General features: G+C 39.4%; 1 protein-coding gene across 1 annotated transcript; it reads right to left on the minus strand.

The window, feature by feature from the left end:
* Positions 1-2,287: 2,287 nt before the first annotated feature.
* Positions 2,288-14,039, minus strand: DLK1 (delta like non-canonical Notch ligand 1). The gene is made up of 5 exons (XM_054161838.1): positions 13,820-14,039; positions 12,929-12,992; positions 12,397-12,527; positions 8,389-8,530; positions 2,288-3,445 (listed from the first exon to the last, which is right to left on the minus strand). Exons 1-5 carry the CDS (start codon positions 13,887-13,889, stop codon positions 2,704-2,706), a joined length of 1,149 nt encoding a protein of 382 aa, XP_054017813.1. The 5' UTR covers positions 13,890-14,039; the 3' UTR covers positions 2,288-2,703.
* Positions 14,040-24,816: the final 10,777 nt, after the last annotated feature.

Raw genomic sequence — 24,816 nt, forward strand, 5'->3', positions numbered from 1 at the left:
TGCCCACATTGCCCAAGCTTCTCTGAACATGCTTTAGAGTCCAAGTGGGCCAGGTGTGTGTTTTGGCCATGTTTGGAGAAATCTGATTAAAGGTTAAAGTGTCAGGTTTCTATCTCCTAATCTTTGCTGTCATTGGCCATCATTGTCTCAGGAAGTCTATAAATATCATCCCAAAGAGCCAGTGCCTTGCCTTGCAATTGTCCGAATTCTGGGAGAAGTCACAAACTTTGTTTGTCTTGCAATTTGGAATCCAAGCTGTGCTTCAGTTTACCCGGAAAGACTGCAAGACCCCTTGCTGTAAGCATTGTAAAGCCCAGGAGCAAACAGATGTGTCCAGAAGCAGACAAATGTGTCTTGCTGGGCCGAGAGACGAACCTCAGGAGAAGCCAAGAGTCCCCTGGACAGTTTTGTTTTATTGGAAGGAGCAACAATCACCACTGCGAAGATTGCAGTTGAAGAACTTCTCCAAGACAGGCAAAGCTACAAAGCCAACAAGCCCTGCAAGCCTTGGCAGCAACCTCCTTTCTACAAAGCTTTCAGCTACAAAGCCTTTGGAGCTAAACTCTGTATGTGCTACAGCAACAAGCTGCAGAAGCAACAGAAAGTGAAACTGTTCCGGCAGATTTCACGTGGTCAACATCATTTTGGTTTTGTTTAAATCCCCCCCCACACTGCGTGGTACCAGGATCAGTGAGTGCTTAAGAAATCTGACTTTTATAAGCATCTGCTAAAGATCTGTTGCCCGAGAGAATTCTAGAGTTCCCCCCCATTTGGGGCAATCTCTGGCATGTTGCTGATGCTCTTTTTTCTTTACAGTTTAAATCACTGTTTGTTGTTTCTGGATTTCTGCTTATATTGTTTAAATTGTTACATGTTCCTGCTGGTGAGATATCTGTTCCACAACTAGATATTTCAAACCAGTAAATAGGTTTTATTAATATTTTCCACATTTTCTTTTAATTAGTAAGGTTAATATTATTAATTGTTCTACCTATTAAGTATTAATAAACTCCATACGATCCTAGCAACATGCAAATATTATCAGCAGTATAGCAAACTTGCTATGTTATAAGCAATTAAGAGAGAGGTCAACAGAAAAAGTCCTGTATGTGCTTTAAGGCTTTTTGCTGTTTTAAAATTTGAGCGGTAGTTAATGGATTTAGGAATAGCACAGTTATCAGGCAGCTTAGAAGATGCAAAATTTTCTTACCTTAGGGTGGCTGGGGAAGTAAATTGCTGCTTACCAGCAGTGAAGACGCCTTTAGGCACTGTGGTTCAAAATGATTTGGTTTTGTTTGTTGGTTGTTTTTTTTTTTATTTGAGCTTGTGGGTTGTTTGTTTCATTTTATTTTATTTTAAAGGAGCAGACAGCAGCCACTAAGGAAGTGAAACTGGAAAACTAGGAGGGTCATGCTCCAGAGTGGGATTTCACAGTCTCACAGAATCTGAGAACATCACCTGAGCTGCTGCTGGTAATGGGGGTCAGCACTAGACACAGCAAGCAATGAATCAGGTCCAGAGTCCATCCATAGGCTCAAGTGAGGAGCAAAACAAGACAGGACAGAGATGGGGCTGGAGCACAGGTTCAAAAGTCAATTCAGTAGATGGGCCACCTACATTACATGTCTGAGGTCCATCTAGTAGGTGAAGGTGGAGATCAGCATTGCTATAGTATAGGTCAGATAAGGACCAATAGCTCTGTGCTGATGTGAAATGGGCCTGTGGGTAGTGAGTGGCTGAGGGCCCTGGCGATGCTCCTCAGGGACTTAAGACCTCAATGACCCTAATGACCGCAAGCCTCTAATGATTTTGTGGCTCTCATGTGCCATTGTGTGTTTCCTGGTGCTCCTTTGAATCCTTGAAAACCTTGTCCTCTACTTGAAATGTGGCAGAAAAAAAGCAGAAATTAAGAACTGAAAGCAGCTGTCCTTTTTCAGGCAACATGCTTCCTTTTCACTTCTCCCCACGGCACAGGAGATTCTTTGAAGAATACTTAGAAAAGTCAGAATCTCTACTAGGACTTTCCAACAGAAAGTACAACTAAAGAGAATGAACACCTTTCTGACATTATAAAATAGATCTATAGACCTGTAGGTATCTGTAGAAGGAGTAATCTGTCTTATAAACATGTAAAATAACAAAACTGACTGGATAGGGGAGACATCAGTGTGAATTTGCTCCTGCTGGTCATAGTCTCTAAAGTCTTCAACACATATAGCAGAAGAATTAAGTAGGGACACTTGTTGCTGACTTTGCTGTAGCACAATATTTACAAATGAGTAAGTAAACCATTATAGCCCTTAAATTCTGTTTATTAAATAAAAGCATTACTGGGTAATTCACAGGTACCATATTTGCCAAATAAGTTACGAACAACACAGAAGAGCTGCAGTACAGTTCCAGTGGTAAATTACTTTATAATCTACAAAAAATAGCTGCCTTGAAAAGAAAACAAATGAGCATTCCCTTTTCTTTAAGTTTTTATTATTTTTTTTCTTCTTTTATTTTGGGGCATAAAAAAGTACTTAGCAGTACAGATACATCGCATTTCTTCATTATCACTTCGTAGTCCGCTCGTTAGACCACGACAACAAGCTACAGGAAATGTACCCACAAACACTGAGGCCAGTCACAGGTAATAAACTCAATCTATTTTACACATCGCTATGAAAAGTCGCAAGTTGCTGCTTGCCTTTTAAGGGCCTAGATGGCAGTGTAGTTCTTAGTGTAATTAGTCAATTTGATCTTCTCTGGGAAGATAATATTAACTGAGAGGTTTTCCCCATTGTCAGATTTCAGAAAAAAGTTTTTTTTCTTGCGTAGGAGATGACTGTACTTGGCATTGGCAAGCCACATTTCACATTTTGAAAAAAACACAATTCCAGTTGTACCCAAGACAACAAGACATGTAAGCAAGCCCAGTACAACAAAACATATCACCTGACTTCTGCTCAGCAAGGGATCTACATTTTGGATTGTTTCTTTCATTGTTATTTTCAGGATTTCTTGCTGTTGATGCACCGATCTGTGATGAGCTTTTAAGGGTGGCTTGTAATTCTGCATATGCTTTGTCTCTGTATTCACTCCAGAAAGACTTGTGTTTCTGCTGGGATATTTACAGGTCAGACCAATGAATTCTGGTTTACAGGTGCATTCGAATCCTCCTTGAGGATGTTCACTGCATGTCCCTCCATTCTCACACGGGCCACTTGCACAGAATACGATACGGCTACTGCAGATCTTTCCCGTATAGCCATGGGGACAAGAACAGCTGAAACCCATACCAACATCTGTACATGTTCCTCCATTTTCACATGGATTTGATTCACAGTCATCTCTATCTATTTCACAGAAGTTGCCAGCAAAACCAGAAGGGCACAAACAGGAAGCATGGGGTGCAAAACCACTGTCATCAATGCATGTTCCTCCATTCTGGCAGGGAGAGCTAGAACAGGTGGCAAATACATAGAGAGAATTGAAGTCCAAAGAAGGAAGCTATCAGGAAAGAGTTTATGTAATAAAAGAAGCTGGATTTCTTTAGAAGAGACAATTCTAAATGAAATCCACTGAAGTCAATGGAGTTGAATCAAGAATGAATTTGTTCAACAGCTTTGTCAATACAGATTATAATATCTTCCGCTGACGCTCAGGCAGGATTAGTAAACCAGTTTATAAATTCAGCCTGAAGAGCTGTGAAGGGATTTTAAATTTCAAATATTTATTCAAATTAAGCTTCTCAGTGTTTTTGTATGCTTAGAGCTATTTAGATGAACAACTGTTCATACAAGACTGAACAAAGACACCAGCAGCATGGCTTTCTTTTTCACCTGATTAATCATAAAATAATCTATGTATTATACTTGCAAAGCAAAACATTCTGCCAGAGCAGCAAGATGTAAAGCTGACTGTTTTTGTTTCCAGGGCTCCACAAACACAAAAAAATTAGAAGCAAAACGATACTTTCCTGCAAACTGTGCTGTTCTAACAAAATTTTCATAAATATCATTACATTTAAAAATATAAATGGGGTAACTTCAGCCTTGACAAAGGCAGCTGTGAGGGCAGGACCACAGGAAACCAAGTATTTCTGCAAACTCTTGAAGCCCTTAATTATTAATCACCTGGCACTATGTTTAAAGTGGTGAAAATTCACTGAGACACCTTTTTTTTTTCACCTTTGAAATATAACTATGCCTCACTGAGTGTTAGGTGAACAGATAGGGACACCCATCTGGCAGAAAGGCACAAATGTGCCAATTCAGGGGAGCTATGCAGTGTGGACTTGGTCCTTCATCTGGCCCTGTTGACAGAAAAGGGATCCTAGTTTAAAAAAAAAAAAGCTTAAAACCCACTAGTTTTAAAAAACAAAAGCTTTAAACATAAAACCAGTACATAGTTGAAACGTCCAGGCTGTTGTTGCTTCTACAGGGGAAAGTCCCTTGGGTAACAAACATTACAGCTTCATGAATGCTGATATTCCACACAGGCAGTAGCAGCAGCCAATTGGCTGTAATGGATTTCCAGATATTTAAGACAAAATAGAGAGCACTATCAGCAAGTTTGCTGACAACACAAAACTGGGAGGAGTGGCTGATACACCTGAAGGCTGTGCTGCCATTCAGTGAGACCTGGACAGGCTGGAGAGTTGGGCAGGGAGAAAGTTCATGAAATATAACAAATCTTGCATCTGGGAAAGAACAATCCCATATACCAGAATAGGTGGAGGCTAATCTGTTGGAGAGTAGTTATGGGGTAAATTACCTGGGAGTCCTGGTGGACAATGGGATGACCATGAGCCAGTAATGTGCCCTTGTGGCCAAGAGGGCCAGTGGCATCCTGGGGTGTTATTAGAAGGGGTGTGGTTAGTAGGTCAAGAGAGGTTCCCCTCCTGCTCTACAGTGTCCTGGTGAGGCTGAATCTGGAGTATTGTGTCCAGTTCTGGACGCCACAGTTCAAGGACAGGGAACTGCTTGAAAGAGTCCATCACAGAGCCACAAAGATGACTAAAGGAGTGGTACATCTCCCTTTTGAGGAAAGGCTGAGGGAGCTGGGTATTTTTAGCTTGGAGAAGACTGAGGTGTCACCACATTAATGTTTATAAATACATGAAGTGTGAGTGTCAGGAGGACAGAGCCAGGCTCTTTTCAGTGATGTCCAATGATAGGACAAGGGGCAAGGGGTGCAAGCTGGTGCATAGGAGGTTCCATGCAAACATAAGAAAAAACTTTTTCACTGTGGGGGTGACAGAACACTAGAACAGGCTGCCCAGAGAGGTTGTGTAGTCTCCTTCTCTGGAGACATTCAAGACCCACCTGGATGTGTTCCTGTGTGACCTACTCTGGGTGATCCTGCTCTGGCAGAGGGCTTGGACTGAATGATCTTTCAAGGTCACTTCCAACCCCTAATGTTTTGTGTTTCTGTGATTCTGTTGCTATCTGAGTGACAGGACTGTGAAAGAGAGATAAACTAAAGTTGAGTTTCTCAAGTGCCCAGCCATTACTCTGATACTAGCTATGATGGAGATTACACCAAGCACATCTGGCTTTACTGGGAACTGAAGCATCTGTCAGCCATGCATCAGGAAAGCATGAATATCATGGTAGAGGAATCATCTGCATATTTTTTTTGCTTCTTACTCAAAAACTGTTCTGTCTTCTTGTATCCTTTGATGTAGAAGTTGGTGATAAAAATGGCTACTGAAAGAACAAACTAGAGATCTGGAAGTAGTATTAGTCAAGTGAAAGGTGTGGCTGGCTGTGGGCTTGGACATAGCAGATGTGACAATTTGAGATGATTATTGAAACAAGGATTTTTCTACGATCACTAGCCATTGTGTCAACTTTTAGCAAAATACTGAAGCTGTAGTTGTACAGCCCTTGAGAAAATGAGTGGTTATGGCCTTCTTGGAGAGTCTAGCACCTTTTTTTTTTAGCTTTGCAGGTCTCATGGAAAATCTGACAAGCTGGTTTGGATATGGCAATGTGTAGAAGTTTGAACCCTCATGGGTGGGTTGAATTACAGTACTTTCTAAGCAGATAGGGCAGAATTGCTGGGCAATATAAGTATAAATTATTTTTTTCTGAACCTTTCAGAGTCTACAACATTTTAACAAAAACCATTTAAGTGAAAATATGCTAAATGTTGAAAATTTATTCTTTATTTATTACTGACACTGAGTTGCATTTGTCTAATTTTAATATGCTGAAATAAATAAGGTATTAATATTAATCTCCTTGAATATATTCAGTTTGAATTCATGGCATTTAATGCATGTTCAGCAAGGTGTGGTACATGAAGGACTAGTGGAAACATAGATGTACCACTTCTTTGCTTTCCAAATACTCTGCTTTCATTCTAGAACATATCACATACTGCTCTGCTTCAGAGCAGATACACCTGCCTGATTTTGTAGACTAGAACAGTCACTTTGATTTGTGAATTGACTTGGTTCCACCTGTGAACATTATCTTAGGAGCCAGTGGCAATGCTTAGTGATACCAACATTGGTAACATTAGCATTGAGGTACAGAGAAACTGAGAGGAAGTGAAATGTAAATGAAGTGGCATCATATAATGAGGTCTCTTTCCAGGATGCAAGGTACACTGGTGACTGAAGTTTAGCAGACATCAAGTGTTTTTACTGAGAACAGTTGTCTTTTTGAACTAAAACCAGAATTCAGAGCCTGCTTCTCATTTTCCTGCAAAAAGACACAGCTACCTAGAGAAAAGGAATTTGTTTCAAGCGTCTTGTTTCTTTAAGAGAAATTGTTCATGATTTCCAGACTAGCTCATGTGCCTTCAGTTCTAACACAGAATACCATCACACAAACACAGTTTCAGTAATTTAAAACCATGAGGATTTGAATGAAGTACATGCACCTTATCTGTATTATTTTGTTAATGCTATGCCTCACCTATTCTTCAGGATGGTTAATGTATGTCCTTGCTGAGTTACTGAAATATTTGCTCTACAGATGACAATTAGAGAAAGCAAGCTATTCACATCTCCTGTGCTAGCCAAGTAGCTTGGATGTCATTCAAGGCACTTTCAAGGAATTTAAATTTCAAGGAATTTAAATTTTCTTCACTGTCAGTGAAGAGAAAGTCAAATCAGTGCCGTTATCTTAAGTGGCTGAAGGTAAACTCAGACAGAACTGTGCAACTATGCACCAATAAAAAGCAATGGCAAAGAAATTCCACTGACATAAAGTTGTAAGAATGGCAATTTTTGCCAGGTAGTGAGTGGTGTCAAGGTTCCTCAAACAAGAGTGTTCAGGAATATTTAGCCATAAGGTAGATCTGAATATTCATAATTAGCTGCTGATGAGTACAAAATGAGCCAGAGGGTACCAATATGGAACTAGAGAGAAAGAAGGTAATCCATAGAAAATTGTCATTTTAAGGTGAGTTTTACCAAGCCTATGTCTACCAGTAATGCATACATGCTTATGGGATGAGATCCTTGATGAGCTAGGAGACACGTCTAGATTTCAATAAACCCACCAATTCACAGTTTCTTTAACTTTGAAGTTCCCTTTTTTCAGGCAGTTCTACCAGTGATAGGGCTGCATTTTTTCAGTCTGTGCCTACTACTTCTCTCATTGGGCACCTCTAAGAAAAATCTGTCCCTGCCTGATTTGCTTCTCCCCATCAGATTCCCCCAGAACTTGCTACAGGCTAAATAATCCAGCTCTTAGCTTCTTCTTATAGGAGAAGTGTTCCCATCCCTTATTCATCTTCATGGCCCTTCACTGAACTCACTCCAGTATGTCCATATCCTGTTGTACTGAGAACCCTGAACTGGACTCGGCACTCCAGATGTTTCTCACCAGAGGGGGAAAGATACTTCCCTCAACCTCATGACAACGCTGTTCCTCATGTCCCACTTTCCTAAGAGAATGGAAAACAATGGCCTCCCATACTCTGTTCTGGTAGAAGTGAGATTATCTCCTTCAATAATGTATGGATATATTATTATATGCCATTTAAGAAAAACAACAAGCTGGTGCACTAGATGATTTTATGAAGACAGCTTGTGCGTTGGCTACTGTTCTCATTACTGTATATGGTTTGTATATACACTTATCTCTCAGTAGAGGTGAGAATATAGGAAAGGAGGTTACTTCAAGTTTGTTTACAAAAAATCACAGGAAGGCATAAATTCACCACAACAAAATGTGCAAATTATCACTTCTGGTACTCAAATTATGCACAAACTCATGCTGATATATGTAAATCTTTACAGAACAAACAGATCAGAATTATAAACTTTGATTAAAAAAAAAAATATCAGCAACTAGCATAGAGATACTTCTACTTAGCAAAGAATTCTGAGTAGCAGTCAGCAGGAGTGAGGATTTTAACTTCACATTAGAAATCAATATTTACCCATTAATAATGCAAGGTCCTTTTCTGAGATGGCAGTTTTTTCCTCTAAATCCTTGGGCACACAGGCAAATATATCCTCCATCACCAGTTTCTATGCATGTTGAGTTATTGGTGCAGGGCTTTCCTGAACATGGGTGAATATCTGTTTAAAAAAAAAAATATCCCAGAGCTCAATTAATCTAATGAATCAGTAAATAGTATATAGTATTTCAAAGTACAGCTTTAATGGTCTCTCACTCTGCATCTCATAAATCTTGATCTGTTCCTCCCTCTGTTAAAATGGAGTGCGGATTGTTCAGATATTTCAAGCATTTTCAGCTTGTTTCTCTTTTCCTAGCTCCCACTTGTAAAACATATTTGAATTGTTCCGGTTTATAAATAAGTGATATTATCAATAAAATATTAGCACAGGAGAAACAACTTGTATGTAGCCCAGTTATCCTTTCACAGCCTTGGCTTCTCCATGAGCAGAATTCTGATGAAGCAATCAGGAACTGGGAATTCTCTCTGCTCCGTGCTCAGAGCCTATCACTATGTGCTTATGAACAAACATTTCATAATAACCGAGATCAGAAAGTTACAAATAATGTCTTAAAATGTAATCTTTTAGCTGGGTTGCATCCAACCCTTACATAACTGTACCAGAAGAGCAAGCTGTATGAATTCTGAACCCAAAGTCAATACATCTCATTTTCTTTACATTTTTCCTGTTAAACCACTTCCCACTCAAACTATTACTAAAATTTTAAAATAATTAAAAAAAAAAAAAAATCCATATTTTAGCCAACTGATGAAGCAGCTGCAGAGAAGTGCTAACTGCAAGTTGTCTTGACGCTTTGTACACACATGTGCATACATACACTTTCTAAGAAGACGAAAAGGGATTTAAGGGCAGTTATGTTTTACTTCCCAAAATGTAACACAAAAGTTAGACAGTATCACGAGGTACTGCAAAACTTTAAGCACAGCAAAACATTTTGACAGCCTTAGCTTTCAAACACCATCTTCCCTGGATAGAGGCTCTATTTTCTAATGTGTTAGCCTATCCTCATTGCAAGACAGCCACTTCCCATGCACTTTGAGTGTAAGCTCCAATTTTCACAACCACCAAAATAATCTTGAACACTTTCTGAAGTGCTGTTTGCCACCTATTTTCACAAGACTTAGAGGCAGCTAACAAAACATGAAATTTGATGCAGGAGTGGAGAAACTCTCTTAAATGTATCAATACATGCAGGTGTGTGCATATACACACATATACACATTACTTCTAGTCACTTCTGTCAAGGATTTAATTGTAAAACTTTAAAGCTCGTAGGAACATATTCTTTTAAAATAGTCTCATTTTTCTCTTACTTAGTCTACTTTAACTCTAGAAAGGACAACAACTAAGTAATTTATTTGCTTCAAGTGTCAACTGAGTCTGAAATGAGAATTCAAAAACAGGACAGTACATTTGCACATGTATTATGAAGGGCTACAATCATGTTACCAATACATTAATTAATCTTTATGTAAAACTAAGTTGTCATGCTGCAGTATGTGAAGCAATCATGGAGTGTTCTTACAGGAAGGCACACTCAGTAACAGTCACAGCAGAATATCTAGACCCTCTTTCATGCATGCCTAGCACAGGTGCTAGAGGCTCCATCTGCATGCTCTTTGGTGATGTCTTACCAACACATGCCCTAAGCAAAGCAGTCAAGTGACATCTAGCACAGTATATTCCCAGCTTACACGTTGGGTTTTAGCCAAATTAAGATTCAAATGGAAAGTCAGAGGCAAGCTACCATGACTATGCAGGTACAGCTAGAGATGACTTAACTGATTTAGCAAGGTGGAACATATGGTCTGACTGGGCTAACATTTTTTCTTGGAATAAATTGACTAAACCGCTTTTCCCTTTGCTGTTTGTCCCAGTGTTTGATGTGGTACCTGTTCTTGTACTGTGTAGTGTATATCAGAGAGTTGCAGAGGGAAATCCTGTGCTGTGCAACCTGATTCTACATGGTCATACACTTGATTTCAAGGCTGCGTTTCCAGAGGATGAGAACATGCCATGGCATTCAGTTAGGCACTCCACTGCAAAGAGGTTAACCGGCAGTGATAACACTCATATTGACTCTTCTGTCATGCTTGTCTACAAAGCAAACCACTTGGTGATCTAAAACTACTTCAGAAAGGACCTTTCATAATACAAGCCAAGGAAACTAACTTTTATAGAAAACAGAAAAAGAGATATCACTACTAGTCCAAATAATCTTTTTCCCCCTTCCATGCCTAGCAAGCAAATAAGCTGCTGAAACTGTTGTCTATACTTATTCACAGTGATGGCCAAATGAACTTCAGACTCTCCTGTAAATTTCCAATTCCTATTTTGTCATCCCTGTGAATTCACATTTGCTCACAGTTGCTTAAGCAAGGGATACCTTTTCTTGCCATTATAGAACTGTCTGAATATGTTTTTAAATTATATTTCTCATAGGTACAAAGTATCCTAACTACTAGTTGCAAAGTGGGAAAGTTTGCAAGGTGCAGAATTGCTAACATATGTTAAGTGTCTCAAAATTCAGCTAGGCAGCTTGGCTTTTAAATGTATGCACAGCTTAAAAAAATTATCTTACAGCAATCGTTAGGTGTGAAGATGGCACCTTTAAAAATCTGGTTCTTTGGAGTAATTGGCAAGAAACAGAACTGAGCCTCCTAAGGTTGCAGGGGTGTGTGTGTGTCATTCTGCCTAGCTTCAGATATCTAGGATTTTAGATATCATGGGATTGTAGATCATGGACAGCAGAGGGACCCATTACTCCTCACTAATTTTAATGAGAACCTAGATTACTCTCTCAGGTATTAAGACATCTGCAAGAGGTGTTCAGAACAACATCTCTGAGAGTTTATACACATCTGCACCAGCTGGGGATGTCCCTGCTTACTGCAGAGGGGTTAGACTAGGTGACCTTTAGAGGTTCCTTCCAATCAGTGCATTCTATGATACTATGATTCTCAATCTGTCTATGCTTATGTGTGCAGTTGGTGAGCATGGGCTGCAAAACCTGATGAGAAGCTGAAGGAGTCCTTGAGTACCAAGCTCCATGTCACTGCAAGGATGTGAACTATCTGAAATCTTCCAGGTCTTTTAGTCATTTTGAAAATTTTATTCATCTCAAACTGTGTCATCATTAATTACTCTTTTGAGCATTTTGGCATGGGTGGAATACAAATGTGCTTTACAAATTCTAAACTGTAACAACAAAATCCCAAAAGCCATGAAAAGAAAATCCAGCTCTGAACACCTGTCCTCTTCCAGCTGCAGCTACATGGGCTGAAAACACACATGTTCTTGGATGCTCATGCAGTTTCAGGCTCCTCAGACCTCTTTGGCTCAGCACTGGCCTGTGTCAGCCAAAATAAACCATCTAAGGAAAGGCTATTTCTTCAGCTTGATTATGTTAAACTGGCTTATTCTGACTGGCAAGGGGTGAGAGAGCGCAAACATGAAGAACAGCTGAGAGGGAAGTGGTAGTCTGGTCAGGCAGAACTTTTCCTCAGTTATACTAATGCTACTCCACTGAATCATCACAGGGTTAGTAAAGAAAGAAATAGCACAATGTTTTCCTTTTCAGGAAGTGTTAAGAAAGCTGCATATATAATGTAAATATTACATAAATAATTATGATTATTTAAAATATAAAAGATTACTTGTATTTTTATTGAAAATGTTTAAATGACAAGGGAGCAGTTATTTGCTGGCCTTGTCATGATAACCAGTGCTTAAAACAGAATGAGTTTACTCTTTGCTTGCACATATGCCCAGTTACAAAGGCAATTCCATGATCCTGCCTAAGTTACTATAAACCGTCCAGGTTTACATGCCACTGCTCAGAACCCCCTTATTATCTGGTGCTGCCATTCAATCTTTTAGTTATTCAGAAAGACTTGTGCACGTTTCCAGCACCAGATGGGGCTGTTTCGTCTCACTTCCTCAAGGACAGGCGAGGATGTGCAAACCTATGTCACAGAGGCTGCCAACCCAGCCCTCCTCACAGATGCACTGCCAGGGCTTGGCACAGCTGCCGTGCAAACACCCAGGGAAAGGAACACACTGATCACAAAGAGCACCCTGCCAACCAGGCTGACACCTAAAAGAGATAAAAGAGAAGACAGAAGCATAGTTTATTTTTAATGAACATAATTACAAAGATAGTCTACTTTTTTCAGGCACAATAAGTAAACTTTTGGATAAAAAATTGGACTATGCAGCACATTTGAAGAAACACACAGATACCCTCAATGCTTCTGAAACACTAGAAGCAGTGTATGTGAAGAAAACTATTTCATGCAGTGAGAAAATAAATAAATGCTAATTTGCAAAGACTTCTTTTACTGGGAGAAGTGCCTATCTGTTTGTGCTTTATCATTCCAGTTACCATTCCGTATTTTCAGAGGGTCAATCGTTTAATCTTGTCTGTTCTACCAGCAATATAAATTATTTAAGCTGCCCATTCTTCTGGTAACAGCCCTATTTGACAGATACTTTTACCTGCATTCATTGGAAATTTCACAAAATCCATTCTCTGGGTGGCAGCCAGTTTTACAGTTCACGCCTGGAAGAAAAGATTTGAGCTATCAAACCAGGAAAATCAGCACTCAGAAAAAAACAACACCAAAAACCATCTCCAGTATACTGATCATACTACTGACATTCTAAAAGAACTCAGACTGCATAATCTGATTTTTTTTTCTCCCCAAAGGCATTTTGCAACATAAAATTTTAGGTGGACTTAATCTGGAGCATATTGCACTGTTCCTATAGGATAAGTGAAAGGACATAAAGAACTAACTGCAAAGAATGCAAGGTGCGTGTAGTATGACCATAAAATACTCCCGACAGGGAAATATCAGAACAGATGTCATTTCACGACATGCCACTCTAAATGGCTATTTTTCAGAACTACCTTAAGAACAATGGTACCTGACTCCTTTTAAAACGACTTACAGTAAAAGTGTTGAATTAATTCCAACCCTCCATCAGATTAATAAAAACAACAACAAAAATATCATCATTTTAATTTATGCATGGATAGCTACGAGAATCTCAAGACACGGACTTTTGTATTTGCATCGAGCAATATCTTCTGAACCACCACCGTTAGCCACCGACGCAAACGGCACGAGAAACGCGCCCAGCCAGAAGTAGATGCAATAGAAAAGCTTCCTGAAGACCCCCGGCACCATGAGCCAGAGCGAACGCTGGGGGCTCTGCCTTCGGGGCCCCGCAGGGGAGCTGCCGCCGCCGCCGCTGGCCGCCCAGTCCTGCCAAACTCCGAAAACTTTCCCAACTCGCCTCCTCTTCCCGCGGCAAGCGCCGGGGAGCCGCTGCTCGCCACCCTCCCCGCCGCCCTGCTCCAGCGCTGCCCGTCGCGGGAGTTACCTGGGGCTGCGGGGAGGACGAGGGGCAGAAGGCAGCAGCAGCCGAGAAACCCGACGGCGCCCAGCCCCATGGCCGGGGCCGCTCCGCGGAGCTCGACAGCGGGCGGAAAGGCAGCACCGCGCACCCCCCCGCAGCAGGAGGAAGGAGGGACGACGGAGAGGGAAGGGCTGCCCGCTCCTCCCGGCCCCCGTGCCCTCCACCCGCCGGTGGGGGATCTGCCCACGGGGCGAGGCAGCCAGTGCCCAGCCTTGCCTTTGCTAGCCCGCGCTCCTCCGTGGGGGCGGAGAATATAGCGGGGCACCTTGCGTATACTGCTTTGCGGGGCCGTGGGCAATGGGGGGAAGTCTGTTAGGGCGAGGGAGAAGGGAGGTCTGGTGGGGGTGTTAAGCACGCCCCTTAACTGCGTTAAAACTTACTCCGGCTGTCCACAAAGAGCTAATTTGGGGATTGTCTTCAGAAATATGAAGACTTCTTTCCTTAGCCGTTCACATCAGAGCTCCAGTTGTTTGGTTTTTTTTTCAGAAAAGACACCAGCAAAGGCAAGGAAGGTTAAATATTTTGTTCACGAGACTGAAGAGTTAAAAAAATCTCCAGAGCACACACTCACACCCTTCCCCCCACACCTAACCCCCTAAAAGCTACCTTTAGCAATCAAGGAACAGATCAAGAAGAAACATTACTTCCACCACGAGGCAATTTAAATTCTGTGACTGTTCTTTCCTCATTTCTATCTTTCCAGTCTTCCTTTGAGCTGTCTCTTATGGAAATAATGTGGCTATTTCTTATTCTTTGCATTGTTTCACGTTATTTGCTTTCTTTTAAAGAAGCTATGCCTGGTTTTTAGGATTCCTGAGGGACTGTTTGCTGCTTGCTGATGTAGTGCTTTCTTCCATCAGACCTCATTTACCACTTTGCATTTACATGAAGCAACTAGAAATCTCTATGATATGCTACAAAAACTATATAACCATCTACTTTTAATCTAAGTCAGATCACCTGACTCAAAACGCACACACTGGAAAGCTCACATTCACTTCAGATAGGCCATTTGCTGGTATTTGAAGACAATGATGTACTTAGGTTGAAAAGTAATGCTTGCTTTTAGTTTTGACCAAGGATGTGGGAAGTGAAGGACAGAAAAAGGAGCAGAGAATGAGGGATAGGTTAAAACACAACACATTACAAGTAAGGTGTGAGGGGTAAACACTGCTTCTTGAAAGCTCTTCAAAAGTTCTGGTACCTGAGATAAGCTATGGCTGACACCATGCCTTTTCTGCTTGCCTTGCTTTCCTTTTGCTAGTGAAACTACATAATGTTTTGAAAAGGTTACTTTGGTGTCACAGGTTTCACTGTAGTTCACAAGGCCAATGACACTCTAGAGAAGTGAAAATGTGGCGTGGTAATGATGACTGTTTAATCCTTTACTCTGTCCTTCTGTGAACTTGTGCTTTTCTAGGATAAATATCAGCAGCTCCTTGTTAGTCTGTTCACTCTGCTTTTATTCTGACCTTCTTAGGTTTTTGTTTACGCTCAGGTTGTCATAGGTCCAAGGCTGCTTGTTGCTCCCTTAGGTCAAAAGCTCTCTGCTTGGTGATGTAGAAGCCTTGTTATGTTATTTTATATATATATATATATATATATATATATATATATATATATATATATATATTTAGCAAGAGATAACCTCGGTAGTTTAAAAGCTTAGGTATGTTCCATGATTTCAGTGATATTCCTATAGTATAGTAGCTCGACCAGCTGGTCAAATGAAGAACTTACACTTTCTGCATCCTCTCCTACCAATTTCTCCATGTGTTCTTTTTGATTCAGACTTATTTAAGAGTGGAGAGTTTGTAGAATTCATAAGTTTTATCTGTACACTCATCACTGTCAAATTGTCTACCTTAATTTGCATTGTAAATATCTACTCTGACATATGATGACACGCTTAGTTTTCTTCTGAGTCAACTACTGAATACTAACTGTATTGTCCAAACCCAACACCTCATGAAAAAATCTTGTTCCCACAATCCTATATATTAATGTGATAATCACCATTATGAACATTGTGTACTCCCTTTGTCTTACTTGTTTTTGAGGCTTTTTACATTTTTTACATAGATATACCATCAGGCAAAAAAATAGTTAGAAAAAACCCCTGCTATTTACTCTTCTGTGTCTCAGGGGTACCTCTTGGACTGCTGAAATATGGACAAATTTCCATTTTCACATCCTTTCTACTTACTTCAAGAGGTCCCAAAACAAAACTTGATAATTTTATTTCCAAAAGGTTGGAATCTTTTAACAGAGTGTCCAACATAACCAGAATCCGTCGGAACAGAATCTACCCAGATACTAATCCAAAAATAATTTGAAGAAACCCCAGTGTTCTGCAAATTTAGACTAATTCTCTTCTCTCCCTCCCTCCCTCCCTCCCTCCCTCCCTCCCACGTGAGCAAACCAAGCTGCAAATCATTTTTACTTAGCTTGTTTGCTGCCAAATTCCTGATCCAAATCTCCACAGTCTTCACAATAATCCTTGAAAATTACAGTACCTGTGTCTGGCAGATCTTAGTGATTTCTACTGAGAATAACCTTAATTTAAAAAATGAATTTTTGAGATCTTTGTGTTAGAAATTGGAAAGTAAAGAACCTCACATGGTAGTTGTCTGTGTATGGAGATCATCCAAGGTGCTAACAATTCTACTTATTTCTTTACCTAAAAATAATTGAATGGTGAGTACAGACTGAGGAGTGCTAGTCTAGTTAGCCTTCACCAGTCTGTCATTCTTAGGAAACAGTTTTGTGGAATCCTTGAGAGATGAGCTTTGGAACTTGTAACAGGAATCAGGTCATCTAAGACTGCCTGCAACAACTGGATCCAGGAAAAAATCTTCAGGAATTCTTGTCCAGAAATGGAGATATTTTTTATTTCATTTGTTCCAAGAAAATGACATACAACAATCCTGCGTTCTTAGGCAGTAGTAAAGGCTGAGCTTCTGAGAAAAGCAGACTGTTAATTTAGGCTTGCTAAAAACATCCTTTTCTACAAGACCGAATGCAAGGTCCTTTATCTGGGTTGGGGCAATCCCAAGCACCCAAGCTGGGTAGCAGCTGTCTTGAGAGCAGCCCTGAAGAAAAGGACTTGGGCATTTTGGTGGATGAGAAGCTCAACATGAGCCAGCAGTGTGCACTTGCAGCCCTGAAAGCCAATCACATCCTGGGCTGCATCAAGAGAAGCATAGCCAGCAGGTCAAGGGAGGCAGTTCTCCCCCTCTATTCTGCTCTGGTGAGACCCCACCAGGAGTACCGCATCCAGCTCTGGAGCCCCTGTTACAGGAAGGATCTGGATGTGCTGGAATATGTCCAGAGAAGGGCCACGAGGATGATTAGAGGGCTGGAGCAACTCTCCTATGAAGACAGACTGAGGGAGATGGGGCTGAGAAGAGAAGGCCCCGAGGAGACCTAATTATGGCCTTTCAGTATCTTAAGGGGGGGCTACAAGAAAGATGGGGAGGGACTTTTAGGGTGTCAGGGAGTGATAGGAAAGGGGAAAAAAAAATAGAAATGTGTGGATTCAGATTGGATGTTAGGGAGAAGTTTTTCACCATGGGGGTGGTGAGACACTGGAACAGGTTGCCCAAGGTGGCGTTAGAAGCCCCATCCCTGGAGATTTTCAAAGCCAGGCTGGATGTGGCTCTGGGCAACCTGATCTAGTGTCAGGTGTCCCTGCCCATGGCAGAGGGGTTGGCACTAGATGATCCTTGAGGTCCCTTTCAACCCTAACAATTCCATGATTCTACATTGACCACAGAATGAGTGTACACCAACTTTCTGCTCAGCAACATGCAAGCAACTTTGCAAAGTCTGAACATCTAAGAGCAGCTAGGAACCCTTGAAGTTCTGCCAGGCTATGAGTACTCCTAAGTGGTGCTTGTTTGTCTGCTAGCATAACTCCTTTTGACTGGCAAGAAGTTCAATCAAATTTTTACTTCATTTTTGCAGGAACCTGCATCAATGGAAAAAAAAAAGTCATTAATACAAGAGGGTCCCTGCAAACTCCTGGTAGCCGAAATCTGAGGCTAGCAGCAGGGTCACATAGAAACTACATGTGAGAGAGGGAGAAAAATCTGTGATTAATTTGGGCTATCCTTACACATTCTGCAAAGTGAAAGAAGAAAATATCAATTACAAGGCAGTTCCCTCTCCCTGGCAAAGAAATGATACTTTGTGAATGAGAGTATCAGAAACTCTTAACATTATCACTGGAGATGTTTATCCTTTATCCCTCAAGGCATCTCATCAGCCATAGATATTCACAAGTATAGTTCTAGGATCTGTTAATCAGGTTTACAAGTTTGTACTCCATGCTGGACTCTGTGGATAACATTGCTCATGATAATAAAGCTCAGCAGGCACAGCTGGAGCCATATGGAACTATTTTACAGTTCTGATGTTAGGCTTTCCCATCCTCACGTGTAACTTGTTGGGGTTGAGCAGAACATCCTCTCTGTCCTTTTGTCCTAACCTCCTTGCATTGCTACCCCCATTTACTTGTGTCCCTTCTGGCTCTTTAATGAGAGTACCCTTCAGTGACTGTATTGACAGAAGACTGGCAAGAAAGAAAAATTATTTGTGCTGCTGTTTTACCCAGTTCAAGAGCATGTTTCTGCCCTTACAAAAGGCAACAGGTGAAGTATGCAGACTTTAGTGGGGAATCTTGTTCAGTGCCTTCTGAATCAGGGCACATAAAGCAAAGTTTTTTCTGCACAGAACAGATTTCACTACACACAAAAATAACATTTATCAATAGTTAGCTAGAGATTACCAAAATATTTTTTTATCACAGTAGCTTTTTTCTCTGTTGGAACAGCAGCCAGAGCATATAGAACTAAATCATTTACAGGAGTTAAAGCCAAACCCATTGACTAGCACTGAAAATCCTCATAACCTCCCTCTCTGGCTATTGACAAAGCAGTATCTATCATCCCATTACCGAGAATTCTGCCAGCTGTTTTAGAAAATACATTACATCAAATCTTGGCCACTCTGAAGAGTGAGGCAAAGCTTTCAGCACTGGAGCTGTTTTCCACTGACTGTAGTCTTGATGAAAAAAATGAATGCAATTTTCACCTTTCTCAGTGTTGGGAAAGAGAGATTTGCTGTCTCTGAGATCATAATCTATCTGTTTGATATTGTAAAGTAAAAAGCCCTAAATGTAGAAATCTGAAATATTCAGTAAGATTCCACATTCAGAGTTATTCCACTGATAGATGTATGCACCTAACAACTAAAATACAGGGTTAAAAAATCACTACATAAAAATCCATGAAGACAGCAAAAAAATCTCCTTATCATTCAAGTAGATTTTTTCCACCAAAAAAAACCCTAACAACCAAACATACATAGCATAGGGATAAACTAAAACAAAATATATTCAGAAAATATGATTGTCACTAATGCAAACAAAAATGGGATCCTAACTGAAGATGTTACAAAAAGAATACATTTAAAGCAAAGCAAGAAATGACATAAAAGATATTTTCCAAAGAATTGGAAGGGTATCGCTGTAATTTTATGTAGTACTGGGCTGTCTGTACTTGAAGTTTAGAAAAATTTAGACAAGTTCTTTGATAGGCAGCATGAGAATCCTGGAAGGAGTTTTTAAGTCTAAAGAAAGATATGGATCATCATAAAGTGTGAAAACAGGAAAGACAGAAGTGCAAAAATTTGTAGTGGGCAGAAGTAATGGGCAGAACTTTACTTGGAAGAAGGATTAATTTAGACGGCTATATAGACATCTATTTAGCACCGAGGTTGATCAGACATTAAGACATTTTGTCACTAGAGGCAAAATAATTAGATGTCTTTAAGGAAAGGTTAAGTACACTTAGAGGAAGATGAAAGATGAATACAAAACCATCATTGCTTGAAGCAGGAATTTTGTTTAGATGTCCCTTTCAAAGCTGTCATTTGTGGTCCTGCAATATCTATTGGTCAGGAAAATGTTCCTTTGCAAACTGATGTGAAAAACAGACTGAATCCTAGGATTTTTAAAAGGTGATTTGCAGTCTGACTGAAGTTAATGATAGCAAGCAACGCTCCCACATGCTTTACCCACTTGGAGATGAAGATAACATCCAGTTTGTAACTCACACCACCTTGTTATATTCTATTTTCCTGCAGTGTGAAAGATTTGGTGCAGAGAAGATGCACCTAGATTCTTAACAGTCAGTAAACAGAACATTTTTGCTACTGTATTAGTGATACTGCGTTTAAAAATATTTGAAAGTACTTTCCTGAGGCTAGTAAAGTGATTTACTTCCTATATGAAACATAACTAGACCTGAGACTTCATTTCAGGGCAGAAGCTGCCTGTGCACAGGAGAGAAAGCAAGAGAGGGAGAAACTGCTGCTCCATTAAGGCACCATGATCTTATGGTTTTCTGAATTTCTAAATGAGTTATTCTGTCTTTTGGCCAAAAGGGAGATTTGTAGAGAAAAATGGACAGTTTGGTGTGAGATGGACATTTATCAAAACAAAGAGTTTAGTTTTAGGCACATGGAGTTTAAAATGCCATAAAAATTTATCTGAGAGAGGTGAAATTCAACACTGAACCACGGTTCAAGTTTTATGGAAAATTGTCCACATATGGGTAATCCAGAAAGAGAAAGCATTGCCATATATTTCTTAATGTGTGTAGAATCTACTCATATGTTATCTTTGTAATATGTAATATATATGTGATATCTATGTAGGGATAATGTTTGGGAAAACAAACATACAAGGGAAGTATATAACAGAAAAAAGAAATGCACAATTAAACTTGAAAAAAAAAAATCAGTACAAAATAGAGGTACTCTGGCAACTTACAAAACTTTACTCTTTGAAACCCCTAGTGTCTTCTGATACTAACAGTTTTGACCTAAATTCTGATATGCTGAGGTGCCTGCTAGTTTCAGAGCTTTGAACTAGCTATGATGGAGGCTTTTAGGGGCTTGCAGTAGCCCAGGGAGAGGTTAATGTTTGGCAAAAGAATAAATGAAAAACAATCCACATGCCTTTCTACACTCATTACTGCTGTCAGAATTCTAGCTGCTATTCAATCTTTGATTTTGTCTTAATCTCAGCTGGAATTTTTTGCTAACTATAGAAAGTAAGCTGTTATTTTCATTCTTAGTATTTTCTCTCATTTTGTGCCATTTTAAAGAAAAGATGCTGTGCTTACTTCCATTGTATACAACTCCTAGCAGATCCATTGTTGTTATTTATATACACTCACAAATGGGTATTTATTGTCTGCTGTTTCCTGCAGCATGCAAAAAGTTTCCGGTATTTTTTACTTTGTCTTCTAACAAAGAAACCAGAACTTTCCTCCAGTGACTGTCTTTTGCTGTTAGTGTCTTAGCTTTTTTGGTTTATTCCTCCCCCCCCCAGTATGTATGATTATTTGCTCAAATTCCTGGTTTTCTATACCTCTACTAATAGCAGAAATCTGTTCCCTCCTTTTGCATTATAAATGTTACTATGTGTTGTTGCAATCCTTTCCTTTGCCATACTGTTTCTAGTTAGTTTCTCTGCTGCTATTTTTTTTAATGTGTCATTCTATCGTTATGGTTTTATTGGTCTTTTTAATAATTATGTTAAACTACAAAATTTAACCAAAACTAACTTCTAGTAGCATTATTATTTTTACCTTGCATTTCGTCTAGGTCTATTTAATCTTTATTTTGTTACAGGATATCATGTAACCATCAGTTGAAAATTATTGATTTTGATGAAATTTCTACTCTGTCAATGCACTTTTACCTCCTGGGTAAGGCACACATGAAGACACTGCCTCAGGAGTATTGTTCCATTTATACATGTGAGGGTAATATTGGACAACAATTGGTGCCATAAAAATAATTATTTAGGAAATAAAATGAACCCAAACCAGGAGGAATGTCTGATGAATAATATCACAGTATCACCAAGGTTGGAAGAGACCTCAAAGATCATCGAGTCGAACCTGTCACCACAGACCTCATGACTAGACCATGGCACCAAGCGCCACGTCCAATCCCCTCTTGAACACCTAATGAAGCGGAGCATGCCAGAAGCAGTCCTGTTTGCCATAGCCAGAAACTCTTTTCCTCAATCTAGCATCAAGGACAAGAAAAATAGAGATTGGCAAAACGTCAAGCCTTTATACAAATATATTATTGCAAAGGACATTTTCACAAAGCTACCCAACCTCTTTCCCTTGGTTTAATTTATGTCTCAGTTCTGCATTTCCCAGAAAATCTTTTTTCTTTCTGCTCTTACATTGAAGTGAAAGAAGGAAAAATATTAAATAATGCTACCATAATAATATATTTAAAATCATTAATGCAGGTAAATACCTGCAATTTCTGTGTCAGTCTTAAGATATTCTGTGACTTTGGAAAGACAATTTTCAGTGAAAAATTTCCAATGAAAGAAATTAACTACTTCAGTAAGCCAATCCAGTACTTATACATATTAAGGTAGAATGCTCAGCAATATGAATGATTTTATCTATCATGGTTTGAGATTAAAATTAAAAATTAATTTAGCAGGAATGTAATTGTTGTTGTGCCTGAAACACCTCTGTTCCTTAGCAGTAAAGATTAAGTAGGTGGCTGAGGCAAGACTGAATTAGCTGTGATTAATTTTTCCCCAAATCAGATATAACTGATAAGATATTTGCAAATCTAATAAAGACAAATGACTTGAAATGCAAGAATGAGTTGGGTGTTTTTCTCACTGCAGTGTATGCTGAGCTTCTGATTTTGCACTACTTTGCTGTTGACTATTTCGCAGAAAGAAAAGCAGAGGTGCAGGGAAGGAAACTAGTTCAAGCTCACTCATGATAAAGTCAGTCAGATATGAATGGTCAGGTTTCCTCATCCCCATTTCTTCTTACTATATTGACACCTTTAGAGTTAATCTCAGCCTTGGAAAGAGGAAGAATGAAATTGGAGAGGAAAAACTCAAAAGGACCTGGAACCAAATTCAGAGTTTCAGTGCATTCTGAATTTCCAATCTTGATGGTTATTGACAAAGGCAATACTGCTTCTTTTTGTCAGAAGTGGGCACATTTTCCATTTTCCAAACTAATATGAACTATGGATCTTCTGCTGTAAGGTCTGTGTACTTACATTCTTGAAATAGTCACTTTTATATGCATTCTTTATAGTCCTTTTTTCACTGCTACTATGAAATACATTAACTATAAACTGTTCACATATGCAGATCTTCTATAAAATGATTAGATGTTTCATCTACATACAATTTGTGAATGTTAAATACATGAAGAAGTATGATATTTCTTCTCCAAGTGCAATTAGGTATTTTGTTCAAGTGATATTTCTCCTCACTATTCCCTTCCCATCTTCAAACAAAAATGTGTTATAAATCTTTTGAGTCCTGCTCTCTTGAGAATACAGTGACATTGGATTACTTAGTTCTCTGATTTAGTAATGTTCACCATTACTCTCATACTGATTTTGATTCATTCTCCCTTTTTGTTATACCTTATGAGATTATTATATTTTTTTTTTTCGATGGTGATACACAGCGGACACAACAGAGCTTTGGGAACTGGAAACAGAACACAGAATCTATCATATATTATGCAATCACTGGCTTGCATTTTGCTTAATAGGTAAAAGCCTCCACTGGGAAGAAGGAAAGTAAAAAATCCTTTTAACTGATGCACTGGAAAGCAGTGACAAGCAGATCTGATGTGAAAGACACAACAATCCTCTCAATTACATTTACATTAATGCGGAAGACTACTGATTTTTTTTTCTGATAAGACTCATATCTTATTGCTTTATCTGCTTGTGTCTTTTTTACATGCCTGGGTCTTAACTATATGGCTGTCTTATTTTATATGTCTCATTTTAAATGTATAGATTCCTTAGGTCAAGAATTGCCTTTTTATGTTGAGTTTCTAAAATCCTAGTCTTTGTGACAGGTCACATTGACAATGTGAAAACAATTTAATTTTTTTGTTGCATTAAATGTCTTGGAACTGCTATCAGGACTGTGATCTCACTGCACAGGGCACTGTATGAATGTGGAAAGGTACACTCTTAATCAGAAATGTGAAAAAAGTCAAATGAGAACAACAGACCAGGATACAGCCACACCCAAATAACATGACCATAAAGATCTAGAAAGGCTACACTATCCAAATGGCTCTGAAGGAAGGGGTTTTCTTATTGTTTCACCATTTGTATCTGTTGTGGAAAATATGAGTCTGTACAAAACCTGTGCAACGGTATATTAATGTATTATTTTTGAAGCTAAGAAGTCAAGCCCTCAGCAGATAAGAAATGTAAGAATTAAGATCTGCATGCAAACTTAATTTGGCTTCCTGTGATTATGCTTTGTAATTTCACCTGCAATCTCATCATCACACACTGTGTTTTTTTCATGGCACATCTGCCTGATTGAGTACTCACCTTTCAAATAGCTTTTCAGTATTTTGTTTACTTATTGTGGCTCCTGTGCTTTATCTCCTGTGCTTTTCAAAACCTGTTCTAAAGACAGAGTTATTGAATGTTCTCTGAGATTTTTCATGCTGTTCATATTAACACCCAACAGCTACACAAATAGAAATGAACATATTTTCAGAATATCTTTGTAACATAAGGCAGGAGTTGTACATCCATTTTATATCTGGAGGACTGAGGAAAAACAGAAATTAAAATAAACAGTTCCTACTTGTACTGAGTTGCAATGGAAGAGGTTTTTTTTCAGGCCATTTAGCACATTAGATATTCAAAGCACAGCTCTCAAAGACATGAAAGGCAATGTTGAAAGCACAACACCTTATCAATTCAGGCTCAAGTGAGAGATCTTGATAATGAGTAAAATGTAATTGCCAGACCTGCATAGTTTGGTTCTAGTGACATTGCAGTCAACATCATGGAGAGAGGCAGAGTAGAAGATAATTCTGCAGAAGCTTTACTTCTTCCTTCCACTTCCT

This window comes from Dryobates pubescens, chromosome 5 (genome assembly GCF_014839835.1).
Source record: "Dryobates pubescens isolate bDryPub1 chromosome 5, bDryPub1.pri, whole genome shotgun sequence".
NCBI classification, from domain to species: domain Eukaryota; kingdom Metazoa; phylum Chordata; class Aves; order Piciformes; family Picidae; genus Dryobates; species Dryobates pubescens.

Coding starts and splice junctions, on each gene's coding strand:
- DLK1 (XM_054161838.1), bottom strand. CDS start 13,889: ATGGGGCTGGGCGCCGTCGGGTTTCTCGGCTGCTGCTGCCTTCTGCCC. Junction 12,993..13,819: donor CGTCCTCCCCGCAGCCCCAG/GTAACTCCCGCG, acceptor CTTTTCTTCCAG/GCGTGAACTGTAAAACTGGC. Junction 3,446..8,388: donor GGACCTTGCATTATTAATGG/GTAAATATTGAT, acceptor CACCTGTTCTAG/CTCTCCCTGCCAGAATGGAG.